Source organism: Hippocampus zosterae, chromosome 5, assembly GCF_025434085.1.
Source record: "Hippocampus zosterae strain Florida chromosome 5, ASM2543408v3, whole genome shotgun sequence".
Taxonomy (NCBI): domain Eukaryota; kingdom Metazoa; phylum Chordata; class Actinopteri; order Syngnathiformes; family Syngnathidae; genus Hippocampus; species Hippocampus zosterae.
The window spans coordinates 19,248,826-19,273,725 of record NC_067455.1 but is presented as its reverse complement, the minus strand read 5'-3'; the positions used below and the strand labels follow the sequence as shown (position 1 = coordinate 19,273,725).

Genomic DNA, 24,900 nt, shown 5'->3' with positions numbered 1-24,900 from the left:
TTTAGCCCTTTTGTTTGAGGAATGCGCAATTTCAATCTAGAAAGCGACAGGATTTTGGACTTACAGCATATTCTTCTCCTCATGTCAGCTAGCATCGCTGACAATATATCCTTCAGCAAATTAAAAAAAATAAATAAATTACTCAAGTGCATGGGGATCTCCCTGGCATAACGCATGAGTGTTTGATGGTTTGTACCGTTCACTCTACCGGGGAACCGGGAGCCGAGATTCTGAGGTTGTCCTTTTTATCTCGTTCACAGGTGTCAAAATGGAAGAGAGCCTCCCTCCTGGCACCAGCTTGAAATGCACAATCTGTAACCACACGGCAGATTCTCTTATTACATTCCAGCATCACATCATGTCTCACCTGTCACAGGCGGCCTTCAGATGCAATCACTGCCATATCAGCTTTCAGAGCCACAGGGAACTCTTACAGCATCAGGACTTACATGGCCATGGCAACAAACTTCACAGGGAAGGCGACACCACCGAGCCTTCCCCCAGGGGGGCTGAGGAAAGCCTCCAGCAGCAACAGCAGCAGCAGGCCTGCACCGAGCTGGCCAGCAGGAAGGATGCTCTGCTGGGGAGCCCCAAGGGGGCCCTCAACAAGGAGACCGGCACAGACGGAGAGCCCGACAAGGCTGAAAAGAAGCCCGCGCTGTCCGCTCAGAAGGGAGATGCCCACGCGGGCAGCAAAGCCAGCTTCTCGTACACTCGGATCAAATCTGAGCCCTCCAGCCCCCGTCTGGCCTCTTCCCCCGTGCAGCACAACATGCCCACGTTTCCCATGGGCCCCTTCTTGTCTCAGTTCGCTTTCTCCCAAGACATTTCAGTGGTGCCCCAGGCTTCCGAGATTCTAGCGAAAATGTCCGAGCTCGTTCACAGGAGACTGCGTCACGGAGGGAACAGCTACCCGCCGGTCATCTACAGCCCTCTTATGCCCAAAGGAGCCACCTGTTTCGAATGCAATATCACCTTCAGCAACCTGGACAACTATTTGGTCCACAAAAAGCACTACTGCAACAGCCGCTGGCAACACCTGGCAAAGTCGCCCGACTTCTCCGCCCTTTCCGACAAGGTCCCCGAGTCAGTGAGCCCTAACAGCGGCCACACATCTGTTAGCATGCTGAGCGGCTGCCACCCCGCTGAAGGCGACAGTCACCTCATGCAGTCGGCCTGCCTGAACTCCAGTGTGTTGGACCTGATCAATGCCGGCGCCAAAGGGCCTGACAAGGAGCTATCGGGGCAGGTGAAGAAGGTCTCGACGCCGACCGGCGTTGAGGACAGGCTGAACGGCAAACAGATCGAGGGGAAAAGCCCCGGGACCGGCGGTCTCGTCGAGAGCGACAACGACCCGAGCAAGACCACGTGCGAAGCCTGTAACATCACCTTCAGCCGCCACGAGACCTACATGGTGCACAAGCAGTACTACTGCGCCACTCGTCACGATCCGCCCATGAAGCGCATGTCCGCCAACAAGGTGCCCTCCATGCAGAGGAACATGAGAACTCGTAAGCGAAGAAAGATGTACGAGTTGTGCCTCCCGGATCCGGACCATCAAAGGCCCCCCATGGGACAGCCGGGTTTCCTCGGCATCCATCCTATGAATCCCTGTACGTCCCAAGAAGCTGCGGACGGCCTCGGCGACCGTTTCCACCCCCGCTGCGACATCTTTCCAGGTATGGTCCCGAAACACCTGGAGGCCTCTCTGACTGTCACTAAACCTATTTTGACTCCCAAATGCAGCCCAGCGGAGCCCCAAGAGTTGGATGCCCCAATTGATCTCAGCAAAAAGTGTTCCCTCCTCTCTGACAAGACGTGTAGCTCTCCAAAAAGACTGTTGGACTACCACGAATGTGCAGTTTGCAAAATAAGTTTTAATAAAGTGGAGAACTACTTGGCACACAAACAGAACTTTTGCCCGGCTACGGCTGCCGCGACCGCTCAAAAGTCCCAACAGTCGCACCAACAGCCGCGGCATAACGAGACGGGCAGCCTGGACACGACCATGTTCGCAGATGTGAAGAGCGAAGGCAGCAGCAACAACAACAACACGGGCGAGACCTACGATAAGAGCCCGAGCAAATGTGAAAAGAACGGCAAGGTGATGGTGCAAAACGGTGGCCTGTTCCCACCTCACCTGGGACCCGTGCCAGGTCTCAAGCCTTTTGCTGAAGCCCAGCTCATGCCATCGAAAGATGAAAACAAGAACATGTATCTGCCCCATTGCCTTTATCCCGGAGCAATAAAGAAGATGAAAGGTTCTGAGCAAATATCGCCGTATTTTGGGATCAAGCCCACCGACTATGTGAGCGGAGGATCCGCGATGCAGGGAGAGGCCAGTGAACAGGAGCAGGGTGTTAATGGGGCAGGAAGCGGAGGTGAGGCGGGAGTAGCGAGGGAAGCGACCCAACAGCCCGCTGCTAATGGCTGCCCTCATCCTGGCAAGGAGCCTCTCCCCCTGCTGCCCAAAAACCGAGGCATGGTCATTGTCAACGGGGGACATAAGCCGGAAGAACGTTCGGGCGCGGCGCCGCAACAGGAGAACCAGCCCCAGCCAGATGGCCAAGCAACTAATCCCTCCCCAACGTGGGCCGGGGAGAACCCAGCAGACTCCAACGAGAACATGTCACCTTCCTCCAAGTCCCCAAACGAGGATGCGGCACCCCCGGCCAACAAAGGGATGAACGGTTCCGGAAGTAGCAAGTACTGTCGCCTCTGCGATATCCAGTTCAACAACCTGTCAAACTTTATTACCCATAAGAAGTTTTACTGCTCGTCACATGCTGCGGAGCATGTGAAATGAGAAGACAAAACCACTTTCCTCCCAATCCCCATCGCATTTGCCCTTGTTTCTGACTTTTGTTTTGGTACACTGTTTGCGTCTGGAATCGTGCATCACGCAGTGCTAAGAACTGCTCGAGGACAATCAAGAGAGGCTCCTGCTGTCCTTTTATGACGTAAACATGCAACAACCTAGAAGGAAAACGAGAAGAAAACGAATCAAGAATTCTATCGGTGCCACTTTCATATTAATTTATTTCACAATCAGTATTAATGGGTCGTGATTTTAATTTAACTTCAAATGAAATTTCTATCAGAGTTGTTTGTAATGTTATTGTATAGTCATTCTTGTGTAGCACACACATTGTTTACATTGTAAGGTAGGCTCAATGAAACAATACAAAAATGAGATGCATTTTAGACACAAAACTAGCTACTGAGGCACTTGTGTATTCTTATTTGCTGTAGCAACTTCAGTATATGCCCCAAATGTAGATTGCAGACTGCGACTGACCAAGTGTTCACCACTTGGCGGTGACCAACAGGCACAACGATGCGTTTCACATTTTGGCATATACCCGCGGCTTTGCATTCCTATGTGGCTGTTTGTCTGTCTTTTTTTCTTCAAGCCAGATGTGGACGTTTTCATAAGGATGGCAGCGTTCTTGTATAGTACTTGTATTTCCGTTGAATGATACACTTTGGTCTCCCTTTTTGAAAATTTGCTCTCAATGCAATACTTTGTAAATGAGGGAAACGTTACTAAAAGCAGTATTATGAAATGGGGACTGTGCATATAATTATTTGTAACCCCTCTGCGGGGTAAACAAAAAAAAACAAAACAAAAGAATTATGTTTATTGCTAACAAACAACATGGGTGGGAGGTCAGTGGAAATACTGATTATCATTCCAGTGTCCTGATAATGGGAGAACATGTTTCTTAAAATGTTGTTGCTATGCATGTATATGGATGGAATTAAATTCCAAATCTGTTGGAATTTTTTATTTTGATGTGGTGTCATAATTAAACTTAAATCCTCAGGATGAACTACTGATGTCGGCTTTTCATTTTACCCTCAGCTTTTGTTTGCAAGGACTCCATTTATAGCTTAAATTGCATCCAAAATCATTGCAGTATAGAAATGTGCAATATTTACTCTCAAATTAGTGAATTCAATTATCCATTTCGGAAGTCTATGCCTGGCTGTCATCTGACTCAAACCTAATGAAATGACAGATGGCAGAAAAGAATCCAAACGATGAGAGGAATTCAGTGTAGTAATTCAGTAGATAAAAAGTCTGTACACTCCTGTTCAAATGCCAAGTTTTTGTGGCATCATTTTTTTTTAGCATTATGTTTAAAACAGAATTGACCCATTTCAAAATAAAGTAACAATTGATATTTAAAAGAACCATGCTTAAGTTCAAGGAACTTATAAATATCATACCCCTCACTGACCAAATTAAAAACAATGCTGTTTTGCAGATACACCAAGAATAAAAACAAAATATTTTTTCACCATAAAAGTGATCGATAACATGTACAACTCAATTATTCTTTTTTTTTTTTACATGGACAAGTAAAACAAAATAACTGACCAAGTGGCTGCATAACCCTCACCCTCTTCAAACTGGGAATGTGCCTGTGTTCAGAGTGAGGCTAACCAAATAGATGTACAGTCAAACTCGTGTCAAATGGGAGTCAGCCAACACCTGCCTCCATGGAGAGGGCATCTGATGAACACCAAACTAGGTTCACTTCTTCTAGTAGGCTTTCGTTTACATTGATTAGCTTTTAAGCAGAAGCCAAACGGTTTTGTGCAAGCGCTGGCTGGGATTTGGACCAGCTCTGCTTTATAATTCCGTCTTCCTCAGGGGTGCTAATTACGTCGATCGCAATCGACAGGTACCTCGTGGACTGGTCCAAAGTCGATCACGAGAGGTGTTTATTAAAAATAAAAACGACAAAAAACCCAAAACGAAGAAACATTTTTATGTCTCTGTGCATGTTAGTAATATATATTTTGTGTTAATAGACGCTGCACCCTATCCATCTTATTAATCTCACTTTCACAAAAAGTATGTAAAAAAATAAAAGAAAGCAGGTCACCTTTAACTTAAGGTGGCGGGTGCCCTACTTCACCGGAAGTTAGCGCTCAGCAGTTTGCAATTGAAGTTTGCGATTCGAGCTATCGCAATGTGGCTTTTATGATAGTATGATTATTATTATCACTCGACGTTCATTTCGTGTACAATTCACCAATGGCACTCGCAAAGAATGTCAATCTGAGAAACATTTTAAAAGGGTACCTGTGAGCTACGATAGTGAACAGGCTGCAAAAGTGTTCGCATGCCTCCACATCAGGTCTCCCACTGAGGTAGGCAGTGATTTCCTTTTAACAAACTCATCAACTCATTTTATGTTTCGTTCATCTTAGGGCCCGTTATGGTTGTTGCTCATCATGGCATGTGTGTGTGTTAGTGCGTGCGTAACGGGTTGATCGAAAAGTAGATCTTGGGTCCAAAATGTTTGGGCACCACTGCTCTACTTTGACCAAGTCCGCAGGCATGTGCTTGCAAAGCATAGTCGAAACGCTCGTTTTTTAATTTTTTTTTGTCGACCAAAGGGTGGGTGGGCAAGACCTTCAACATGCAATGTCGTTTTTCCTGTGACAGCGTGCACCCCTCTCAGGTATTATACCCACAGCTTTGGTTTGGGCACGCTGATCGTTGAGCTAAAATTCTGGGTCACCAGATCAGCGCAAAACCATTCTAGAAAGCGGGTTGAGTGAGGTTTTCGTTCCAACCACACACTTCAAGCTGGCACATGCCTTGAAATATTTTCATAAACAGGTGGGAAATGTGTGTGGATAGACCTTTCTTGAAGTATATGGCCCCTCTATCATTGCAGATTAAATGTGCAGATTATTGATCGGCAAACCCCATGCACCAAATTACATAATTTACTGTATGTCTAGAGTAGGATGTTGGAGAGGTGCGGGGGGGAAGGGGCTGTGGATGTCTCCCCGTTGGCCCCCGTCCTCTGCACGCCCCAGGCCGCAGGTCCAACTGAAGAAATCGGTCCCAAAGCATAATGATAGCACCACATTTCGCTGTAGATATGAGCTGTGCTTTGAAAGTATGGAAGCACAGTTCAACCTTGGTTTCAATGGCCCATGAGACATTTTTCTAACCGTTGGGAGATTTCTGTTTTTTTGTTTTTAGGTAAGATAAGGTTTTCATATTGCCACACCCCTTACCCTTTAGCTCCGAAAAAAAAATGATGATTGTTGTCATGGGCACTAAACAGCAAGCGCTTGCTGGAAATTCCTGCTGCATACATTTTACTGACATTGTTCATAGCGCCATATTTTCTCCTCTTGATCATGACTGTCTTGTGTGTTCCACTGTATATTTAATGCCTGAGACATTCTTTCATACCCTTCTGCTGACTGAAAAATGAGATCCCCTGATGCTGTGGAAGCTCTCTGTGGACCATATCTAGTGTTGTAAGATGTGACTGTCAGGAAAAGCCAACCAAAAAAAAATCTTTACCCATTCAGGGGTTACAGCAGCAGGTGTGTGCTGACTGCCATTTAACATGAGTTGGAATGTATTTGGTTGATTTGGAATACAACCACATCCCCAGTGAGAAGAGGCTCTCAGTTGTTGAATTCACTTTCCCTCATGAAAAGATTTTGTTCTTCCCTTTGAGTTGTGCAGATCGAAAAAGTTTCTGCATCTTTCGATTGGTCAATTAGGTGGAGAAGCTGGAATAAGAAAAGGATGTTCAGAGTACAAATATTTCATTAAGCTTGTAGAGCCTCCAATTATTTATCCTCAACTGAAGCTTGCAGTGCAGCAAAAAATTGTTGTTGGGGGGATGGGGGGGGGAAAATAAAATTGATTACATGACAAACCTCACTGGTTTTGTCAAGGATCTTGAGGTAAAATATATCTTGAATGTTACTTATACAACATCATATATCTGGTTCTGCCCAAGTCTGTTTTTTTTTTTTTTAATCTTGGCCATGGGTCAGTGGCTTTGCTGTTTGGCTTGTCGCTGGCTGACTAGTTTCCTGAGGTAGTGGCTGATGGCAGATGGCTTCTTGTAGATCATTCGACGGTCTACTCCTTTTATGTGAATGTGATCGACGGATGGGTAGGACTCCTCCAGAAACTTCTTTTGAAGCCTGGATACCATCTGGTACAGGAAAAAGACCATTCATCACAGATTTTACATGATTGTCCAGACGTTAGTCTCAGCATAGAATATTCGATATAAGGCAACAGAGAAAATCTCCGTAAACAGACTCACTTGATTTAGGTGATTTGGGATTTGTTGGTCAAAGGAATCCCCAGTGATCACGCTTACAGAGGTCCTGCTCGACAGAGGCTTATATCGCACAATGTCCCTTTAAAAACAAACACAAAGGATGTTTATTTTTTGTTGTTGTTGTTTTTAAACTCACTTCACCTCCCTTGACAAAATAAGTTTACCTTACTTGAGCTGCACTTTCATTCATAAAGTAATATTCATCCACAGCACTGCTCTGATGGGCAGGGTTGCTTAAAATGTATTTCTAGTGAAGACAGAAAAGAAACATCATCGGTATAGAGTAAGCGAACATGGCACATGTTTTAAGTGGTAAATGACTGAGCCTATCTATCGTCCAAGATTGGTATGCAATCAGATGGGGTGATGATAATGTCGCAGCAAACAACGGTGCTCCAGTTCAGTTCAACAGTGGCTATAGAACTTGTTCTTCAGATATGAACGACATGCTCGACTGAGTTTGGCCAGCTCGTGTGCGCATTATAACCTTCACTGGCGTGTCCACAAAACCCTTTTCTTCGTCCTTGAAATAATTCAAGCACAATGAGGTCCTCATCTCCTTGGCAACAACTGTAATACTTGAAAAGCTTAAGGAGGTCCCGCATCGCAACTGCCATCAAATTGTGGGTGGGAGCCTGGCGGCGGGGAACAAGGACATGAAACCAACTGCTCATTTTCACCCACCAGCACACGTCACCGCATCATCAAGACAGTGGATGAAAATGCTGATCGTGTGGCATGGATGATTGATTGTGACCGATGGCACACACAAGTTGCCATAATAAAACAAAAACGGGGACAACGGTTCCTGTCGAATAGGCAGTAATGGAAGAGAAGTATTGAAAGCATTCCTTGTGAAAAAGACACATGGAGGTTAGCATTGCATTTGTTGTGGTGTCATTATTTCGTAGATGATATGCCAAATTGCAGGTGGAATTAATGTTGTGGCCGGTGAGCGTATAGCCCGGCTCCACACAACATCGGGTAGATAGAAAAGGAGAGGGTCTCAGTCCACGGATTGTGTCACACCAGAAAGCACTGCCTTTAGGACCTTATTAATGTATAAATGTCACTGCTTTTGTTTTCCAAGCGCGGCGGCTCTGACGGCGAACCTTCCCATGCCTAAAAGCTCATTTAAGACGGGGTTTGATATGAACTGCCGCTGCCTTACTAACTGTACAAACGACGTCTGACTTGAAAACAAGAATATATCAGGAGACATTTGTGGCTAGTGGAGTCTCCAGGAACATGTTCAATTTCTCAGGCTTTTAAAAATGACATCTGGTATTGTCGCCGTTCCAAATTCACATTTGCTGCACGCTTGGAAACAAAAGGCCGCAAACCAAGTGCTGAGGCCAAGCGACGATCAGTCATGCAAACAGCCCCACCCTGTGGCAGAATGGCAGCACTGAATAAATTGCTCGCAAACACCTCCATGTGGGCGAAAGACAAAAATAAAATAAAATAAAATAAAATGAAATAAAATCGACGCAGACATGGTTCTGCGTCACACTCATTGCAAGATTTGTAGCATTCAATTTCCTGCGCATTTCCAAAACACCTCGTAATCTATTTTTCAGCCTTTTCTTCCTGAATTGGAATAATCAATATCAGGTCCTGTAGGGAATGCTCTTACATGGCTTGTGTTGTTGTAGTGTGTGTTCAAGAGTGCACATTTGCCTGACCTGCCTCTGGATGATCTCCTCAGAGACATTTTCTTTGATAGTTGGTTCAATGGCTCCCAGGATAATCAGCAAACGGCTCAGCCCGGAAGCTGCTGAAAACTGCTTGGCTTGAAGGGATGGCAGCAGCTTACCATACCTGAAGGGGGGGGGAAAAAACTCGAAATCTTGAAATGTTTGCATAAGCTCCCAAAAATCTCAGTAATTGAACACGTTTTTGGCCAAACAGTTTGTTTGTTAGTTTGTTTGTTTTGCATTGTGCTAAAGCGAAAAAGAAATCAATAATCATATTTTTTTCTTATCTACTGTACATGGGGAAAATGGATCAGTTTACTGGTAAATATAGATCATTGTAATTGGGCCAAACAAAAAAGAGTGTGTGTTTCAGGTAACAGGAAATTTAAGCATAGGGTCGCTAGGTAGGACGAATTTGTTTTTTTTAAAAAATCTTTTTTTTTAGAATTCACTGTTGGCACATTGACACTGTGCTATTTTCACATGGTTTATACTCAGCCCGCGATGTTCATCATATCGTTCGCTGAATTTTTTCGATACATCAATGGATGCTATTTTCTTAACATTACGGTGCGAGCATGCGACTGTAACAGAAAACGCGGTTTAAACTGTCGTCGGAGATCGCGGCCGCCGCCGTGATTCAATGTTGTTGAAAGACGACGGGGCAAACGACGCACACTCTCAACGTGAATATCACGAGAGTTTGCAACGATGTAAACGCTCAACACAAAAATGTAGAACGTTCTTTGGAAAAAAAAAACTTTACGGTCGGCATTTTTTATGTAGAAATTCGCGGTCGGTCGCGTTACCGGAAACACACTACACACGGGTGTCCGCGCTGCCATCAAAAGAAAAGTTAACATAAAATGACAAAATAATGCAAGACGATACATTCGACACAGACAATCGTGCAATCTTAACCACTTTCTTGCATATACTTTGTTGTTTGAAGCAGTTACAGATGAAGGAGCGAATCCATGAGTAAGGCATCATCCCAAACCCCCCAGTTCAAGTCCCGCAGCACTGTTTGAGGCCCTCTTTCACTCGGAATCTGTCGTTACATGCCTGCATGGGTGCAATTTGGTTCTCCGCATGGTCTGCGACAGAAAATACCTAGTCGTGTGTCAGTTCAATTCCTCCTGGAGGAATCATAACATGTATCATGACTTAAGACAGGGGTGCCCATTACATCAATCGCAATCGACCAGTAGCTCGCCTTGTGAGGGGTGTAGAGAAAAGGAAACAACAACAACAACAACAAAAATGAACAAACATTAGTGTGTCTATTTGCATGTTAATCATATACGTTTTGTGTTAATGCATACTGCATCCTATTAGTCTCACTTTCACAAAAACTATTTAAAAAAAAAACCCAAATAATTAAATAAAGTAGGCCACCTTCAACCTACGGTGACGTGACTTGCTTCAGCGGAAGTTGTTAGCACTCACCAGTCTGCCATAGCAGCTTGCGATCAGAGCTGTTGCGATATAGCTTTTATTATTATTATCAGTCCAAGTTTGTTTCATGTACAATTCACCGATGGCACTTCCAAAGATTGGCAAACTGGACAGCCGAAAGAAGAATTTTAAAACGGTACGTGTGAGCTACGATAGCTAACGGGCTGCAAAAGTACATCCCGTGCATTTGCGTCAGGTCTCCCACTCAGGTAGGCAGGAAATCCTTCTCACAAACTCTCAAACTCTTGTGTCTACCTTATTTTTCTGTTTCGTTCTGGGTGTTGCTCATCATGGCACGCGTGTTGAAATCATATTCCTGTTACTGCACCTTGTTCAAAATGGTACGACAACCAATGTTTTGTGTGTGTGTGTGTGTTGCACCCTCGATAGAAATGGTACACTTGATTGAATGTTGTTGTTTATGCTCATGTGTCATACCTGTCAACTCATACGGTTTAGCCATAGTTCATACGGATTTTGTGGTGAATCTTACGTGTTTGGCCGTATCGCACAAATCATACGGATTCTGAAACTTTCCGTTTTTTTTTCACCAACTCCAAATCATTTGGTCTAATCATTGACCATAATCGAAGTCGATGACAAAGAAAATGTTTATCAAGTTAAATATTTTGATCTTATTAAAATGAGATGAATGAACTGCAAAGCAACTAATTCATCCAATGAATGTTTCAAGTAGTCCCACCCCTATTAAATAAATCACTGCAGTCACTTTAAGTACATTTCTTGCATGCATGAAAATTCACTTTGGTTATTTGGAGTGATGCAATGATTATTTTAATAAATAATTTAAAGTGTAGATGTTGTTATTGATTAATTGATGGGGGGGGGGAATATTTTGAATTCCACCCCATATTTAATGTGGAATACTGCTCGATGTGCGATACTATTTTGTTGCTGGAACCACTACCTCAAGTGCAAAGCTTACAGCCCCACTCTCATCCCATGGTTTTCCTTTGCTCTGACTGTCTCTATAATAAGCCGCTCTCGCACAACTGTAATTGCCCCACGGGGATAAATAAAGTTTTCTGAATCTGAACCCTTTTAATGAAAAACATGACTTTATTTCGATTTGACAGTGCAGAAAATGCACAAATGAATGATCCGGTTACTAGTTTGGTTCGTAGCATGTTATTAACAATATATTGATCATTACATTCTGAAGTAAAAGGGTTATTTTTTTAAATCTAACACAAATATCTGCTTTCATGGACCACTCCAGATATTGGATAATATTCGTTTCTGAAAATTTTTCCGACCGTTTCAACAATTTTAAATCTTCAAAAAAAAGGTACTAAACAACTCCAATTATTTGACATAATTGATTTAACTTCCTAATCCATGAGTTGACGATTAATTTTTGCACCTCTACAATTTGGTTGTTTCCAATTTCAAAAAGTACATGTGGACTGTTATCTTTTTTTTTGTCCTCAAAGTATTTGTGATTTTTTTTTCTTTTTTGTTGTTTATTCAGAATTGTTTCAAGACATCATTACAAATCCACATTTTACCAACGGTCAATTTAAGAATTCACATAGGAATTAACATATTCCTACTTCCCATATCTTACTGTGTGCGTGTGTGCGTGTTGATGCGGGGCAATGATTGAAACTGTTTTTTTTTCCCCACCAATCGGTCAGTTAAAATCAATCAGGTTGAAGAAGATTGCATGAGTCGTAATGGTTTAGTCTGTTGAGTTTCTTGAAGCGTCGCTCCAAACAAGAATTGTAAAAACAGGAGAGTTGTGACGACTACTGAATTAATCAACTAGTACTTGACTGTCCAATTGATTGACAACACTTTTCATAATCAATTAATCCTTTCAAGACATTGTTTCACTTCACGTTGTCCAAGTCCTCTGAATTTCAGCCTCACATCACTGAATAGTCTCAGATGTATGCTGTATGTCCTCCATGAAAGCTGACAAATGATCTTTGCGTTTCCTCAAAATAAGTTCTTTACAAACATCCAATTTGGACTTTGGAAAACAATGATGACAACATTTTCTGACATGTTACACACCAAACCAGGAATTGAAGCGTCATCAATTTATGTCGATGAATTTTCTGCACTGTCAACCGGAAATGCTTTTACATGAAAGCATTTTTTTAAAATCTTGTTTTCTTATTCATTGAGTAACCGAAAAAACAATCAACAGATCAATTGTGCTGTTAAATAAATTCTTCAATTTTTTTGCAACTCAACTTTTCTCAGTAACATTTTTGTTGCTAATTCCAACTCTGCCCCCTTTTTTTTCTCTAGCATATCATGTTTTTATCGCAAAAACAACCACAATAACAACAATAATAATAAAAATGTAGTTTGTCATATTTATGAATTGAAGGTTAGGAACAGGTGGACTTTTTTTCTGAAATGTCATTGCTATAAATTACAATGCGTGGTAAAAGTGCCGTTGTACAAGCAAGTCAAACAAAATTAAATGAAAATATCTCAAAAACCTGACTGATTTGGTTGAAAGGAATATTCCAGGAGGGACGGTCGCGTCTCTATGACGGGCAGCATCACACAAGAGTTTTGCAGTCCGGAATGAAAAACTTTCTCAGTTGGGGAAAGAAAGAAATAAAATACATTTGCCTGGGGAATGAAAAATCCCCTTTTTTTCCTGGGTGATGAAAGAAGAGCGCTGCAATTTTGTAACTCAGGAGACCTAATCGGTCTTAGCTCAGTGGTGCTCTGAATTGGCTGGTCTCAGCCGGTGGAGCCCAGTCAATGGTGCCATGCGCTCGCTCTCTGTCGCCAACGCCGTGCCAAGCAGCACAGCCTGCCCCGAAATGCTGCCAACACACCGTAGATCATCCACCAAGCACCAGGGGACAGTAGTCACTGTCTTATTCCTGAACTGGGCCAGACTTTCCATACTTTGGATCCAAGTTTTCACAGGGATGTCAATTTTCCGCGGATACACGGAAATCCGCCGTTTTATTTCTTAAATTGATCATTTTTGTGAATAGTCTAAATCCGTTGAGAACATTTTAGGGGGGGGGGGGGGGGGGGTCAGGTACCTTATCTTCGAGTTTTCACGAGCTCTCCCGATCAGTCTTTCCATCTTCCGATTGTAAACAGCTCTGCGATTGGACGTATATGAAAGCTTCAACTAATCAGATCACTGGAAGCATTATTTGTCTTGGCTCGATTGTATACGGCCCAGCGATTGGTTAAGTACAAGTCATTGGACCAATCAAATTGCATGTAACATATTTTTTTACCTGATTCATGCTGATTCTGCTACCAACACCATATATAAGGCGCGTTGCATTATAGGGCGTATTGTCGGCTTTGGGGAAAATGAAATGTTTCTTAAGTGTGCCTTATAGTATAGAAAATACGGTACCTGTTTCTTGCAGCAGGCAGATAGATCAAATAGGACAGATGAAGAACTGACATTCAGTTGTTGCACATAACTTTTTTTCCAAAGACAATTTAGCAGTTCTATTACTTGGTACAGCACACCTCCCCAATCATTTTGATAATAGTACACACAGGAAATGAAACAAGTTGACTTTTGTCATTTCCAGTCTTCCACTGTTGAAAAACTTTTTAAATCAGACCCCTGAAAAAAAATGACACGTTGACATTTTCATCTTCCTTGCCACAGTTTTTCCCTGAAGTCATTCTGGCAGTACAATTTAGACCTGACTCGAAAGGGAGTTGAAAGTGGCTGAACATTTTCCACCTGCCACCCTTTTCTCACCCCTTGATTCCAAAAATAACAAGGAAGAAAAACTTCTATCAATGCCCCCCACCCCCATTTCAAATCTGGCCCAATCATTCCAGGGTCTGGCATTGAACCTTATTTCAAGGATTCTCCAGCCACCTGTCCAATTTCTTCCTGCCCCCCCACCCCACTCCCGTTTTTAATTCTGCCCTGAAGTGAGGATTATGCGAAGCAAGGCATGCATGTCAAAGGGAAATTTAGTGGGTAAAGACAGCCAAGATTGGCGGGATGAATTAAACAGATAACGTGAGGAAACCAAGTGGGGGAGCAACGTAGAGCCAAACGCTTTGCCGTCGTTGGTCATTTCAGATTTTTTTTTTCTCCTCCCAACAGGACCGAGGAGGCAATATCTAAATTAATAAAGTGATGAAATGAGTTTGTGCTGTGGACTTTCTGCTGTTTGACTTTCCCATCTGGATTAGTGCAGGCTGAATGGACGCTCTGTTACTTTTGTTACAACTGCGCAATTCACTGTCGGAATTTGGCCGTGTAGCGATAAGGCTCCTCCACCCCCACTCCCTCCTCACTCTCCCTCCTCCTCATTACCATCTCATTTCATATGCAGGTCCTCTATTACCTGAAAGTCTGCTCGCACAAAAAAAAAAAAACCACGAACTATTACACGCGTTTCTGCCAACTATTACAATGAGCGGAGACCATTTAAACATAGCCTATTACATGGGTTCAATAACTATTACGCATGAGGGATACTTAAGTGATTATTGCAAAGTCTTTTGAAGGAGAAGGAGAATCGCCCTCTCACTGAAGGACATTGTAAAATGTGGACATAAATAAATAATGACACTACCATCCAGTTCGTAGCACGCCACGCATGGAACTCTTTTCAGAAGCGCTTTTTCTCACAAGGGCCGCAGCCTATCTCAGCTGAGTTTTGGCCGAGAGGCGGGGATGCACCCTCAACCGGTCGCCAGCCAATCGCAGGGCTTATTAGCAGGCATTAAATTGTATAAAGATCAAGAAAGGTGTTCCGTTAAGCATAAATACAAGAATAAGGTGCCACAGTCAAGGCCAGTATTATGAGATTTTATGTAATTGATAATATGATGGCAGGCACTTAATTTATTTTCACAAACAATCCAAATGGAAACAACAACAAAAAAAAGAAAACTTTGCATCAGAAAGTTTATATTTAGAATAAGAAGTACAATCTTCATCGTTGCATGTTACAAATTTAACTACATTCAAGATTATAACGTTTGAAACGGCAATTTTTAATGTTTTAATTAAAAGAATCAATGATGAAACCACTCAATACTTTTTAGAGCACCCTTCCTAATTAAAAAAAAAATCATGCCAAAACGTTTCAAATGTAACAAAAGACAAATCCTCCAACCCACCTGCTGTCTCTGACCATCCATTGCCTGGGCCATCCAACACCCCTCGTCCCAATTGTAAAAACAATTATAGTCTTTAAAAATCCGTGAAATGGATGACAAGACGTGGCTGAGGACATAGTAGAGGAGCGAGGACGAATGTTATACTGTATATCTTAAAGTGCTCAAAAGGAGGAAAATGTGCAATGCCGTTTATGAGCACAAGGTGTCCTTCTTGCACCACAACCAACTCAAGACTCAGCTGTTCTTCGAGCATCAATATTTATGACAGTAGAAGTATGACAGTACTGTAACTGCATGCGGTAACAGTCAAACTACGAATGCTAACTGTAATTGTAAAACTTTGTGGAAAAAGTGTATCAAGTGACACAACAGAAAAGCAACGTTTATAGCAATGCAATGTCATAGCTATTTATCTTTGAACTTGTGAAGTGATTTGAATTCTGATCAAGAAAATCTTTGGAAGATATATCAATGAGCTTCAGTCTTAAATTCAAGTCTAATCAGCTGTTTTTGTTGTCATTGATATATTGGCCCGGTAGTCCAGTGGTTAGCATGTCGGCTTCACAGTGCAGAGGTACCGGGTTCGATTCCAGCTCCGGCCTCCCTGTGTGGAGTTTGCATGTTCTCCCCGGGCCTGCGTGGGTTTTCTCCGGGTGCTCCGGTTTCCTCCCACATTCCAAAAATATGCATGGCAGGCTGATTGAACACTCTAAATTGTCCCTAGGTGTGAGTGTGAGCGTGGATGGTTGTTCGTCTATGTGTGCCCTGCGATTGGCTGGCAACCGATTCAGGGTGTCCCCCGCCTACTGCCCGGAGACGGCTGGGATGGGATCCAGCACCCCCCGCGACCCTAGTGAGGATCAAGCGGTACGGAAGATGAATGAATGAATGAATGAATGATATATTGGTCCAAACAAATGGGCATTTAGTTGTACAGGTACTAGGCATTTAAAATTAACAGGAAACTCAAGAAACAAGGGTACTCTTTTCCGTGTGTGTGTGCGTGTGTGTGTGTGTGTGTGTGTGTGCATACAAACATGCTTTCATCCTAAAACTGAAAGGCTTCAAGAGGATAAAAATGAAACGATAAAATTAAACAGAGTTGCGGGACTATGGGGGGAAAAAAAGCCAAAGTGGTGCTCTTGTGCATTTCACTCATTACAATTAAGTTACATTAAATTTGAAGAATTTTCCAATCAATCAGCAGTCATTAGTTTGTAAGGACCATCTCATCAGACGGGCGCGTTCCCCGTGGTCTCTGCTCTCCGAGCAATTATATTCCCCATGGGGTAAATTAGTTTCATGGTCCACACACACACACACACACACACACACACACACACACACACACACGCACAGACACACACACACACTTGTTCGAGTGGTGGCACGCCTGAATTCAAAATGAATTCTTCCCCAGACAAAATTAGAGCTTTATCCGTGTAATTCCCTCATTGCGATTTACAATACACTTTGACAGCGTTTGTCGAATTCCAGCAGGAGGCTTTGTTAATAACGGCCAGTCTTGAGAGTCGGGATAGAATAATTACTTTCACTGCAATAGCACACACAGAACACTTTGCTAGTGAAGAGATTTAACTAAGAGATTAAGCTGAAAGCTTTGTACGAGCCGCATCTTTAAAAATGAGTGCTGATGGAATACAATAAGCGCTTTGAGGAAACCCTCACTTTATCTTCTGTCTGAAACAGGCCACTTTAGCCTTCTCTTTAAAGCACACATTAAGATGTTCCCGTGTGTGTGTGTGTGTGTGTGTGTGTGTGTGTGTGTGTGTGTGTGTGTGTGTGTGTGTGTGTGTGTGTGTGTGTGTGTGTGTGTGTGTGTGTGTGTGTGTGTGTGTGTGTGTGTGTGTGTGTGTGTGTGTGTGTGTGTGTGTGTGTGTGTGTGTGTGTGTGTGTGTGTGTGTGTGTGTGTGTGTGTGTGTGTGTGTGTGTGTGTGTGTGTGTGTGTGTGTGTGTGTGTGTGTGTGTGTGTGTGTGTGTGTGTGTGTGTGTGTGTGTGTGTGTGTGTGTGTTGGAGTGGGCAGTCCTGTCTCATGCCTAACAGCCACTGTATACTTTGTCCCCTTCTACAGAGGGGCGTGCCCATGTATGGAGGACTTGCCATTGCCAAGGCCATGATATATTTTCACTTGTGGAGGCAATACTTCAGCACTAAGATGCCAACTTACACTGCCAATGAGTGCAGGTCCGTGCATGTGACACACGTTACATACACTTTGTTGTCTGAAGCAGTCATAGATGAAAGAGGAGCGAATCAAAGTGTCCTTTTCACCAGTGGATAAAAAATGGCCCATCTCACTGTAGTTGCGCTTTGCAGTTGGACTTGATGTAATGAATTTTCGCATAGCCGGTTCGTCATTTTAACATGCCAGATCTTCACCCAGCCTAGATGCCAAGTCATGGGTGGAGAAACTTGCTACGGCTTTTCCCGTCAAACTAAAAGTCAAACTAGGAAAATTGCTTTTTTGTGCTATTTCACAACTGATGGCTGGGCAACATGCTTAACTCATTCAGTACCAGCCATTTCTGGACCAAGTCTGAAAAGACGTTTAAAAACGCCTTTGGGAGTGAATGAGTTAAGGTGCCTTTCACAAGAATATCCCACATAAAAGACACAGGCATATCTTTATTTAACATAACCACAGGTGACTCCATTTTGCTCGCCGTTGGTCCTCACAGTTATAGCATGTGCCGTCTCTCAAATGTCAATGGATGAAAATGATGGAGGGATGAAATCTGCAGTAATATTAAACGGCATCTGCCCTCAGGGCCAGACGCGGGGCTTCTATTGCACAACGAACGCAGCACAGAACTGACTTAATGCTGATCACTCCATCTGAATGCAATTTGTCCAGACACACAGTGGAGTATGCGATAATCTCTGAGGCTAGACCTACTGCCTTATTTCTCATCAAGAAGAATGTCCGGAAGAATATGAATGCCATGCTGAGAAAAACTCCACATAAGAACATTGACCCCTTATAAGTCCATCTAAATAAACCCACACGAATGCACACCCACGCACAGAAATACCATTCATGGGAGTTGATGGCGATCCATTTGGTAGGACGTATCAGAATTCATTTTGAGAGTGAGCCTCAGTTAATGAACAAAGCTTTGATGTGTAAATCCTCCCAATCTCCGGGGCTGATTTGGACTGCCCAGATTTCATTTTAGTCGCAGGCCTGCACCCTGTTGCATACATGTCTTATCTGTGGGTAACGACAAACAGCTAATAAAACCAGATCAGAAAAGACATATAGGCTCACATGAAGACTCCATTGAGCTATGCAGACAATTCATTCATTCATTCATCTTCCGAGCCGCTTGGTCCTCACCAGGGTTGCGGGGGTGCTGGAGCCTATCCCAGCTGTCTTCGGGCAGTAGGCGGGGGACACCCTGAATCGGTTGCCAGCCAATCGCAGGGCACACAGAAACGAACAACCATTCGCACTCGCACTCACACCTAGGGACAATTCAGAGTGTTCAATCAGCCTGCCACGCATGTTTTTGGAATGTGGGAGGAAACCGGAGCACCCGGAGAAAACCCACGCAGGCCCGGGGAGAACATGCAAACTCCACACAGGGAGGCCGGAGCTGGAATCTAACCCGGTACCTCTGCACTGTGAAGCCGACGTGCTAACCACTGGACTACCAGGCCGCCTATGCAGACAATGAAAGGATTTAAATCAAGCTGGCTGATGCCAGGCCAAAGGCACCGGAATGCCGGGAATGAGATCTGCAAGGCATACTGAGAATCTTTTTCCTGCTTATCCTACTCCTGTTTCTAATTTTACTCCACTGTGCAAATCGGACAGTAATGATGAAATGTCCGAGTAAATCAAGTCGTTGCTTTATTTCCTTCCAGCAGTGCCTCTTTATACAGTAATTGGATTCTGGCGGGACTGCCATGTACTATTCATGTATATTAATCAAACCATAATTGGACACATCCAGCGTATAAAATGCTGCTGTTCCACTTTTAGTCACGTGTAAATAAGACATTTTCAGGGATATTTATTCATCAGACTTGATTCATGCATATATAATCTGCACACAAGTGACGGGTAATGGGGCACAAACTCACTGGTGCGGGGCACTCTCCTCCAACAGAAACACAATTCGTTTATTTTGTTATTTCGGAATGTATTTCATTGATTCATTTGTGAAATGCAAACTGCTGCACTGGAGACCCCGAAATGTTGAGCAACTGAAATATTGCATCAAGCACTTGAGTGTGTGTGTGTGTGTGTGTGATGTAACAGCATGTAAATATATATAACAACTTACATACCCATTTTTGTACCATCTATACATGTCTGTATGTACATTTCTCTTTTAATTTAATATCTCGTCTTTGTGGTGCATTCAATCATATACAGATAGATAAGGACTTGCAATTGATCCATCACATGATCCCAATTTTTGGAATTGGGGTTTGTAAGAGGCCTGATCTAAATCTCATTGAACTCGAATGGACATTGCAATCTCTGTGGATAAATGAATGAGTGTTTTTCATATTCATGTTCCATAAGATTGAATGTCACGATGTACTTGTCAATATCCTTCCAATCTTTTAAAACAATCTTCCATCATGCTCATTCCAACACGCCATCACCCCCGCACTCAGAACTATGAATAATAGAAGCGAGTGCCACAAAGACAGTAATTGCTTCATGAGACAAATGGCGTGACAGTGACAAGCAAGACAAGCCAATTGACATCAAGTAATATCCACGTGCAGGATTAAAGCAGTTTTATGATGCATTAAAACGGTGTCTTAACCACATCATAACCCTTGCTCCCCACTCATCTGTTTCACGCTAAAAGATTGAGAGTAGCAAATTACTTTCTTTTGTCTCCATTTAATCAAGCTAATGATGTCCGCCCAGCAAAGATAATCAACTATTCTTCCCACAAAGGACAATAACAGTATGGAGCTCGATTCAAGAAAATCTAGCGGCCCTGCCCCTAATCCTCTTCTTGATATCGCTCTTTTTTTTCTTTTCTTCAATCATGCCTCTCACTTTTTATCTACTCTTTTATGTCCTTAAAAATTGCTGAGTGACCTTGACCTCCTCCTCCCATTCTGCTTCCTCCTTGTCTTTCAATCTTCATTTAAAATCACTGTTCCTACAACCCCTCAGTATCTTCTTTTACCTCCTGATGTTGAACTACAAGACGTTGAAAGTGTACATATAAAGTGGGCCTATATGAAAATAAACTCACCAGTACTCTTTCCACTGCTCCTCTTCAAAAATGTCCTCTGGGATAGGATCAATCAACACCAGGTCTGTCACTTGCCTGACAACAAAGAGAACACACATATACAGTAAGTGTAACGGCGTCGATTCTCAGTCATGGTAATCTGCATACATTGAATAGATGAAACTTGACGTTTCACCTTTAAAACTGAAAGTTTTACTGTTTTATTCTTGGCAGTTTAAGGCGCACCTTTGCAATTATCATGTTTTGTAATTGGCATCTTATATGCGACAGCTATGAGGTGGCTAGATTCCCCCCCCCCCCCCCCCCCCCCCCCAGCAAAAACAGTCCTGAAGATGAAAATCTGGCATGTCCGAATATTTGTTCATTTTGCCACAATGGGGCTAATCCTTTGAGGTCTCCTGTCTACAGAGGAGCAATGTGGGAGGTCAAAATATTTGGGGGAAAGGAGGTGAGGCTTTTTTCATGGCAACATTTACTAAAGATGATGTCACGTCATTGCAGCGCAAAATGAATCGTGTATCCGTGTGGCTGAATTACTACTATTTATTCTATGCATGTATGCAGTGTCGGTGGTCGAGTGGTTAGCACGTCAACCTCACAGTGCATAAGAGGTACAGCGTTCGATTCCGGCTCCAACCTCCCTGTGTGGAGTTTGCATGTTCTCCCCATGCCTGCTTGGGTTTTCTCCGGGCACTCCGGTTTCGTCCCACAGTCCAAAATCATGCAAAAACATACTCTTAATTGTCCCTAGGTGTGAGTGTGTGCGTGGATGGTTGTTCATCTCTGTGTGCCCTGCGATTGGCTGGCAACAAGTTCAGGGTGCCCCCCGCCTAAAGACAGCTGGGATAGGCTCCAGCACCCCCTGCGACCCGTGTGAGGATAAGCGGATCGGAAATTGGATGGACTGATGGATGCGGTATGTTTACAATCTCCAGGTTAAGTGGATAGACAATACACTTAGACTGTTTATATCGTTGCTTTGATATCAAATAAATCTGCACAAGATGGACAACGAGAATATTGATGTGGATTATTTTATAACAACAATGTTTCACAGTAGTTTGGTTTTGAAAATAATTTCCTGAAAGTACAGGTTTGTCATTATTACATCGACTTGCTTCATAACTGCTCATTTGAGCTTGTTTTTCACTGCCCATGGAAGATCAACTGCAGAACCAAGAATTTATTTTTCTCTGCAGATTCAAGGGGAGTACTGATGAAAGCATTTATCGACTTCTAAACAATCATTTCCTTCTTGAAACCTACACGTCGTGAATGTGACTGTAGAACCTGCTGTTGAGCGTGCCGATCTCCGAGCCAACCAGAATCAAAGGCATGGTGATCTCAGCAGCCAGCAACAGACGGTGCAGATCATCCACCATCCTTGAAGACAGCACAACTCATACAATATGTCTGTGGTAAAAATAACATCGGGTCACAAGCAACCTGAACTGGGAAGTCCAAAAACTGAAAAATCACAGTTAACTCGGAATGTAACAAATCTGGTTGTAAGCAGGCCTGTGAAATTGAATTTAGACTTACAACAATGTTGAAAATTCCAATTTAACTCATGATTCAACAAAGGGGCAATTACATTATCAAAGAGACGGATTGTTTTGGATTTTAGTTCCCTTCATAAATAAAACAATCATTTCGAAACTTTGTATTTTGTATTTATTTGCTTGGGGTGGCTGTGTGAGATCTTAAAATTGGCTTGATGACCCCAAATTCAAGTGTGACAAATATGTACCAGAAAAAAAAGATCATCAATCAGACAACAGTGATTACTTTTTCACAGCGCCGAACATCAAGTCATTACAAGATTCAAGCATTAAAAAACTCTTCTACTAATAAATGATGTCTCTGCTTAAGGTTTAGTATAATAGCTTCACCCAATAAAAAGTGACCAAAGGCTTGGCTTCGTACGAACACTGTGAAAATAAATCCTCTCATCATTCAGATACAGTTTACTATAGATGTTGATTTATTCACGCTGTTTACATTGGAGGATTTAGATGCTCACTGTCCAGTTGTAGAAATTCCCCAACCCTTCTCAGTCCCTGTGCTTTCATTCTTCATCAGCCGCTTGCTGAATCCCAGCCCCATTCGGTCGTAGGTACAAACCTGCAAAGAGTACAAGGAAGACATACAGGTCGGGCAACAGCTTTTTCAGCGGTTTTCAAAATTGGGTCATCAAATTCGAGCAAGCATGATCATATATCAGACAAATAATATGGGCCAGGCTGTCTAATTACAAGTGACATCAATTGAATGTACTGCATTAATTCCTCACCTTTGTTAATGTGGCAACGCTCTCTTGGACATAAAACCAAATGTCTGAGGACATTCCAGTTGGTGCATCTAATATAACTAAAAACAGGGATTAGTAAACCCGATGGAACAATGAAGCCACATACAGACAGTTAACGGCATAAAATGGTGTCAGACTTTTCATTATTATATTAAAATACAAAAATGTGACAGATTACCAACTGGTTTCCCCTGTCCTTTACACAAGAGATGCATCCTTTGACCCAAGCCAACGTCTACAATCTGGCCATCTAGATAAGATCACGAACCACAAAGATGAAACATTTTAGATGACGGTTTTACTCAAAGCAAACTTGAAATGAGGAGGACGGGGAGGGGTAATTGAAAACCTTTTGGCAGCAGCATCTGTCCTTCTCTTTGCAGCGATGCATAGTTGAGGAATGGAGGGATGATGATGATTAAAAGCAAACACTTTCCAATGTTGATAAGCACGGAGCTGTGAGAAAGTTTGCTTTTAACCTCCGCTTTGCTGCATTGTCCATCTTCTGTTGCCTAAATTTTAGAATAAAAAATATCCCAGAATAAATAATCATATTAAAAATTTAAGCAAATTTTAAAAAAAATCATCCCAGTCATTGATTAATCCAAAAAAACAAGATGAATCAATTGTGAAAAGAATCCAGTGTTGAACTGCGAACAAATTGTACAAAAACATTAAATCCGTGTGAGAAAATTTTACATTTGTCAAAGAAAATACATCAGTATTGGGTTTCATGAATCAACAGAAGCCCATCTCACTTCAGGCACATTCTATAAATTCGTAATTGATCTGAACAGTTTGTGGATCGGAAGCTTTAGTACTGAGCAACGTTAGAAAATGCATATCTCATAGTGTGCATATCTCAATTTTCACCCATCCATCCATTATCCGAGCCGCTTATTCTCACGAGGGTCCCACGGGTGCTGACCTCGAGCAGTAGGTGGGCTACTCTCTGAACTGGTTGCCAGCCAATCGCAGGGCACACACAGACGAACCTTTCACACTCACAGTCAAATTTAGGGACAATAGAGAATGTTTAATTAATCTAACAGTCATGTTTTTGAAATGTGGGAGGAAAACGGAGTACTCGGAGAACTCCCCTACAATGCGATGTGCACATCCTTTAATATTCTTACAGAACTTTGGTGTTGCTTCCTGACGTTTAGAAGTTCACTCGTTCGCTCCAAATCGAAAGTGTCAACATTACCTTTCGATCAGCACCGGGTGCGGCGTTAGATCTTTTTTTCATTTCGATGAGCAATATAACCGACGACAGGTAAGCGGAATGAAGAAAATAACTCGAAGACCAGTAACCAGTGATGGTGCCAAGTAACCAGTCGTTTCCTGGTTGTGGTACAAAAGCCGGTGAAGGACAAACATCTCAGGTATACGCGTTGTTCTGTTGCCGAGTAACGAATAGTGCAATACATAGTGTATAATTTTATCATGGGCTGAAATAACAAATAATCTCCCATTAAAAGTGACGTGATCCCTCCTAACTGTTCGCACCATTCTACCTACTCCCCTTATAGATACACATTTCAATTCATTAATGGGTCAAATAAAAAATAAGAAACCTATGAATTCGATGTTAGTAGTAGTAGTCCAAGAAGTACCGTAGTAGTAATTTTCGTAGCAGTGCAGTATACTAGATATTCACTCCAATGTTCTCTGCCTATAGATACATAGACTACAACGTGAATCATCACCATGTAAAAATTCCATCAACTTGAACAGCTCTTATTCTTTATAAGCATTTAGCCATGAGTGACTGCAGATATGGAAAATGTCCTCCTCCTGAAATAACTATGAATATAATTACAATTAGAAAATGCGGCTTAAAATTCTAATTTATGACTATACTTATTGTAATTCACTATACTTATTGTAATTCTTCAAAGGGAAATTCAACTTGCACTCTCACGTATATTTTAGTTGCACTCCACCCAGA

General features: G+C 42.6%; 2 protein-coding genes across 5 annotated transcripts in view; one reads left to right on the top strand and one right to left on the bottom strand.

The window, feature by feature from the left end:
* The window catches only part of zfpm2a (zinc finger protein, FOG family member 2a), a 122,853-nt gene extending 119,020 nt beyond the window's left edge, over positions 1–3,833 (top strand). For all 3 annotated transcript variants that reach the window (XM_052064633.1, XM_052064632.1, XM_052064630.1), the window contains exon 8: positions 261–3,833. In XM_052064633.1, the coding sequence (XP_051920593.1) occupies positions 261–2,806 (2,546 nt within the window). In that variant the 3' untranslated portion in view covers positions 2,807–3,833. The remainder of the gene's footprint in view (positions 1–260) is intronic.
* On the bottom strand, positions 3,011–24,323 carry si:dkey-122a22.2 (uncharacterized). Of its 2 annotated transcripts, XM_052064805.1 has the most exons (12): positions 24,157–24,323; positions 23,299–23,461; positions 23,128–23,199; positions 22,932–23,008; positions 22,662–22,762; positions 21,905–22,021; positions 20,639–20,713; positions 8,807–8,942; positions 7,286–7,368; positions 7,104–7,200; positions 4,499–6,989; positions 3,011–4,445 (listed from the first exon to the last, which is right to left on the bottom strand). In XM_052064805.1, the coding sequence occupies exons 1-11, from the start codon at positions 24,196–24,198 to the stop codon at positions 6,822–6,824; spliced, it is 1,131 nt and encodes a 376-aa protein (XP_051920765.1). In that variant the 5' UTR covers positions 24,199–24,323; the 3' UTR covers positions 3,011–4,445; positions 4,499–6,821. The 2 variants fall into 2 exon arrangements, with proteins under 2 accessions (XP_051920765.1, XP_051920766.1); XM_052064806.1 differs by lacking the exon at positions 3,011–4,445 and having other exon boundaries at positions 6,840–6,989; positions 7,291–7,368.
* Between the last annotated feature and the right edge of the window lie 577 nt (positions 24,324–24,900).

Excerpts from the sequence above, each read along its gene's own strand:
- si:dkey-122a22.2 (XM_052064805.1), bottom strand. The coding sequence starts at position 24,198 with ATGAAAAAAAGATCTAACGCCGCACCCGGTGCTGATCGAAAG. Across the intron at positions 7,201-7,285 it reads GAAAGTGCAGCTCAAGTAAG|GGACATTGTGCGATATAAGC; the intron begins GTAAACTTATTT and ends TTGTTTTTAAAG. Across the intron at positions 6,990-7,103 it reads TCCCAAATCACCTAAATCAA|ATGGTATCCAGGCTTCAAAA; the intron begins GTGAGTCTGTTT and ends TTCCTGTACCAG.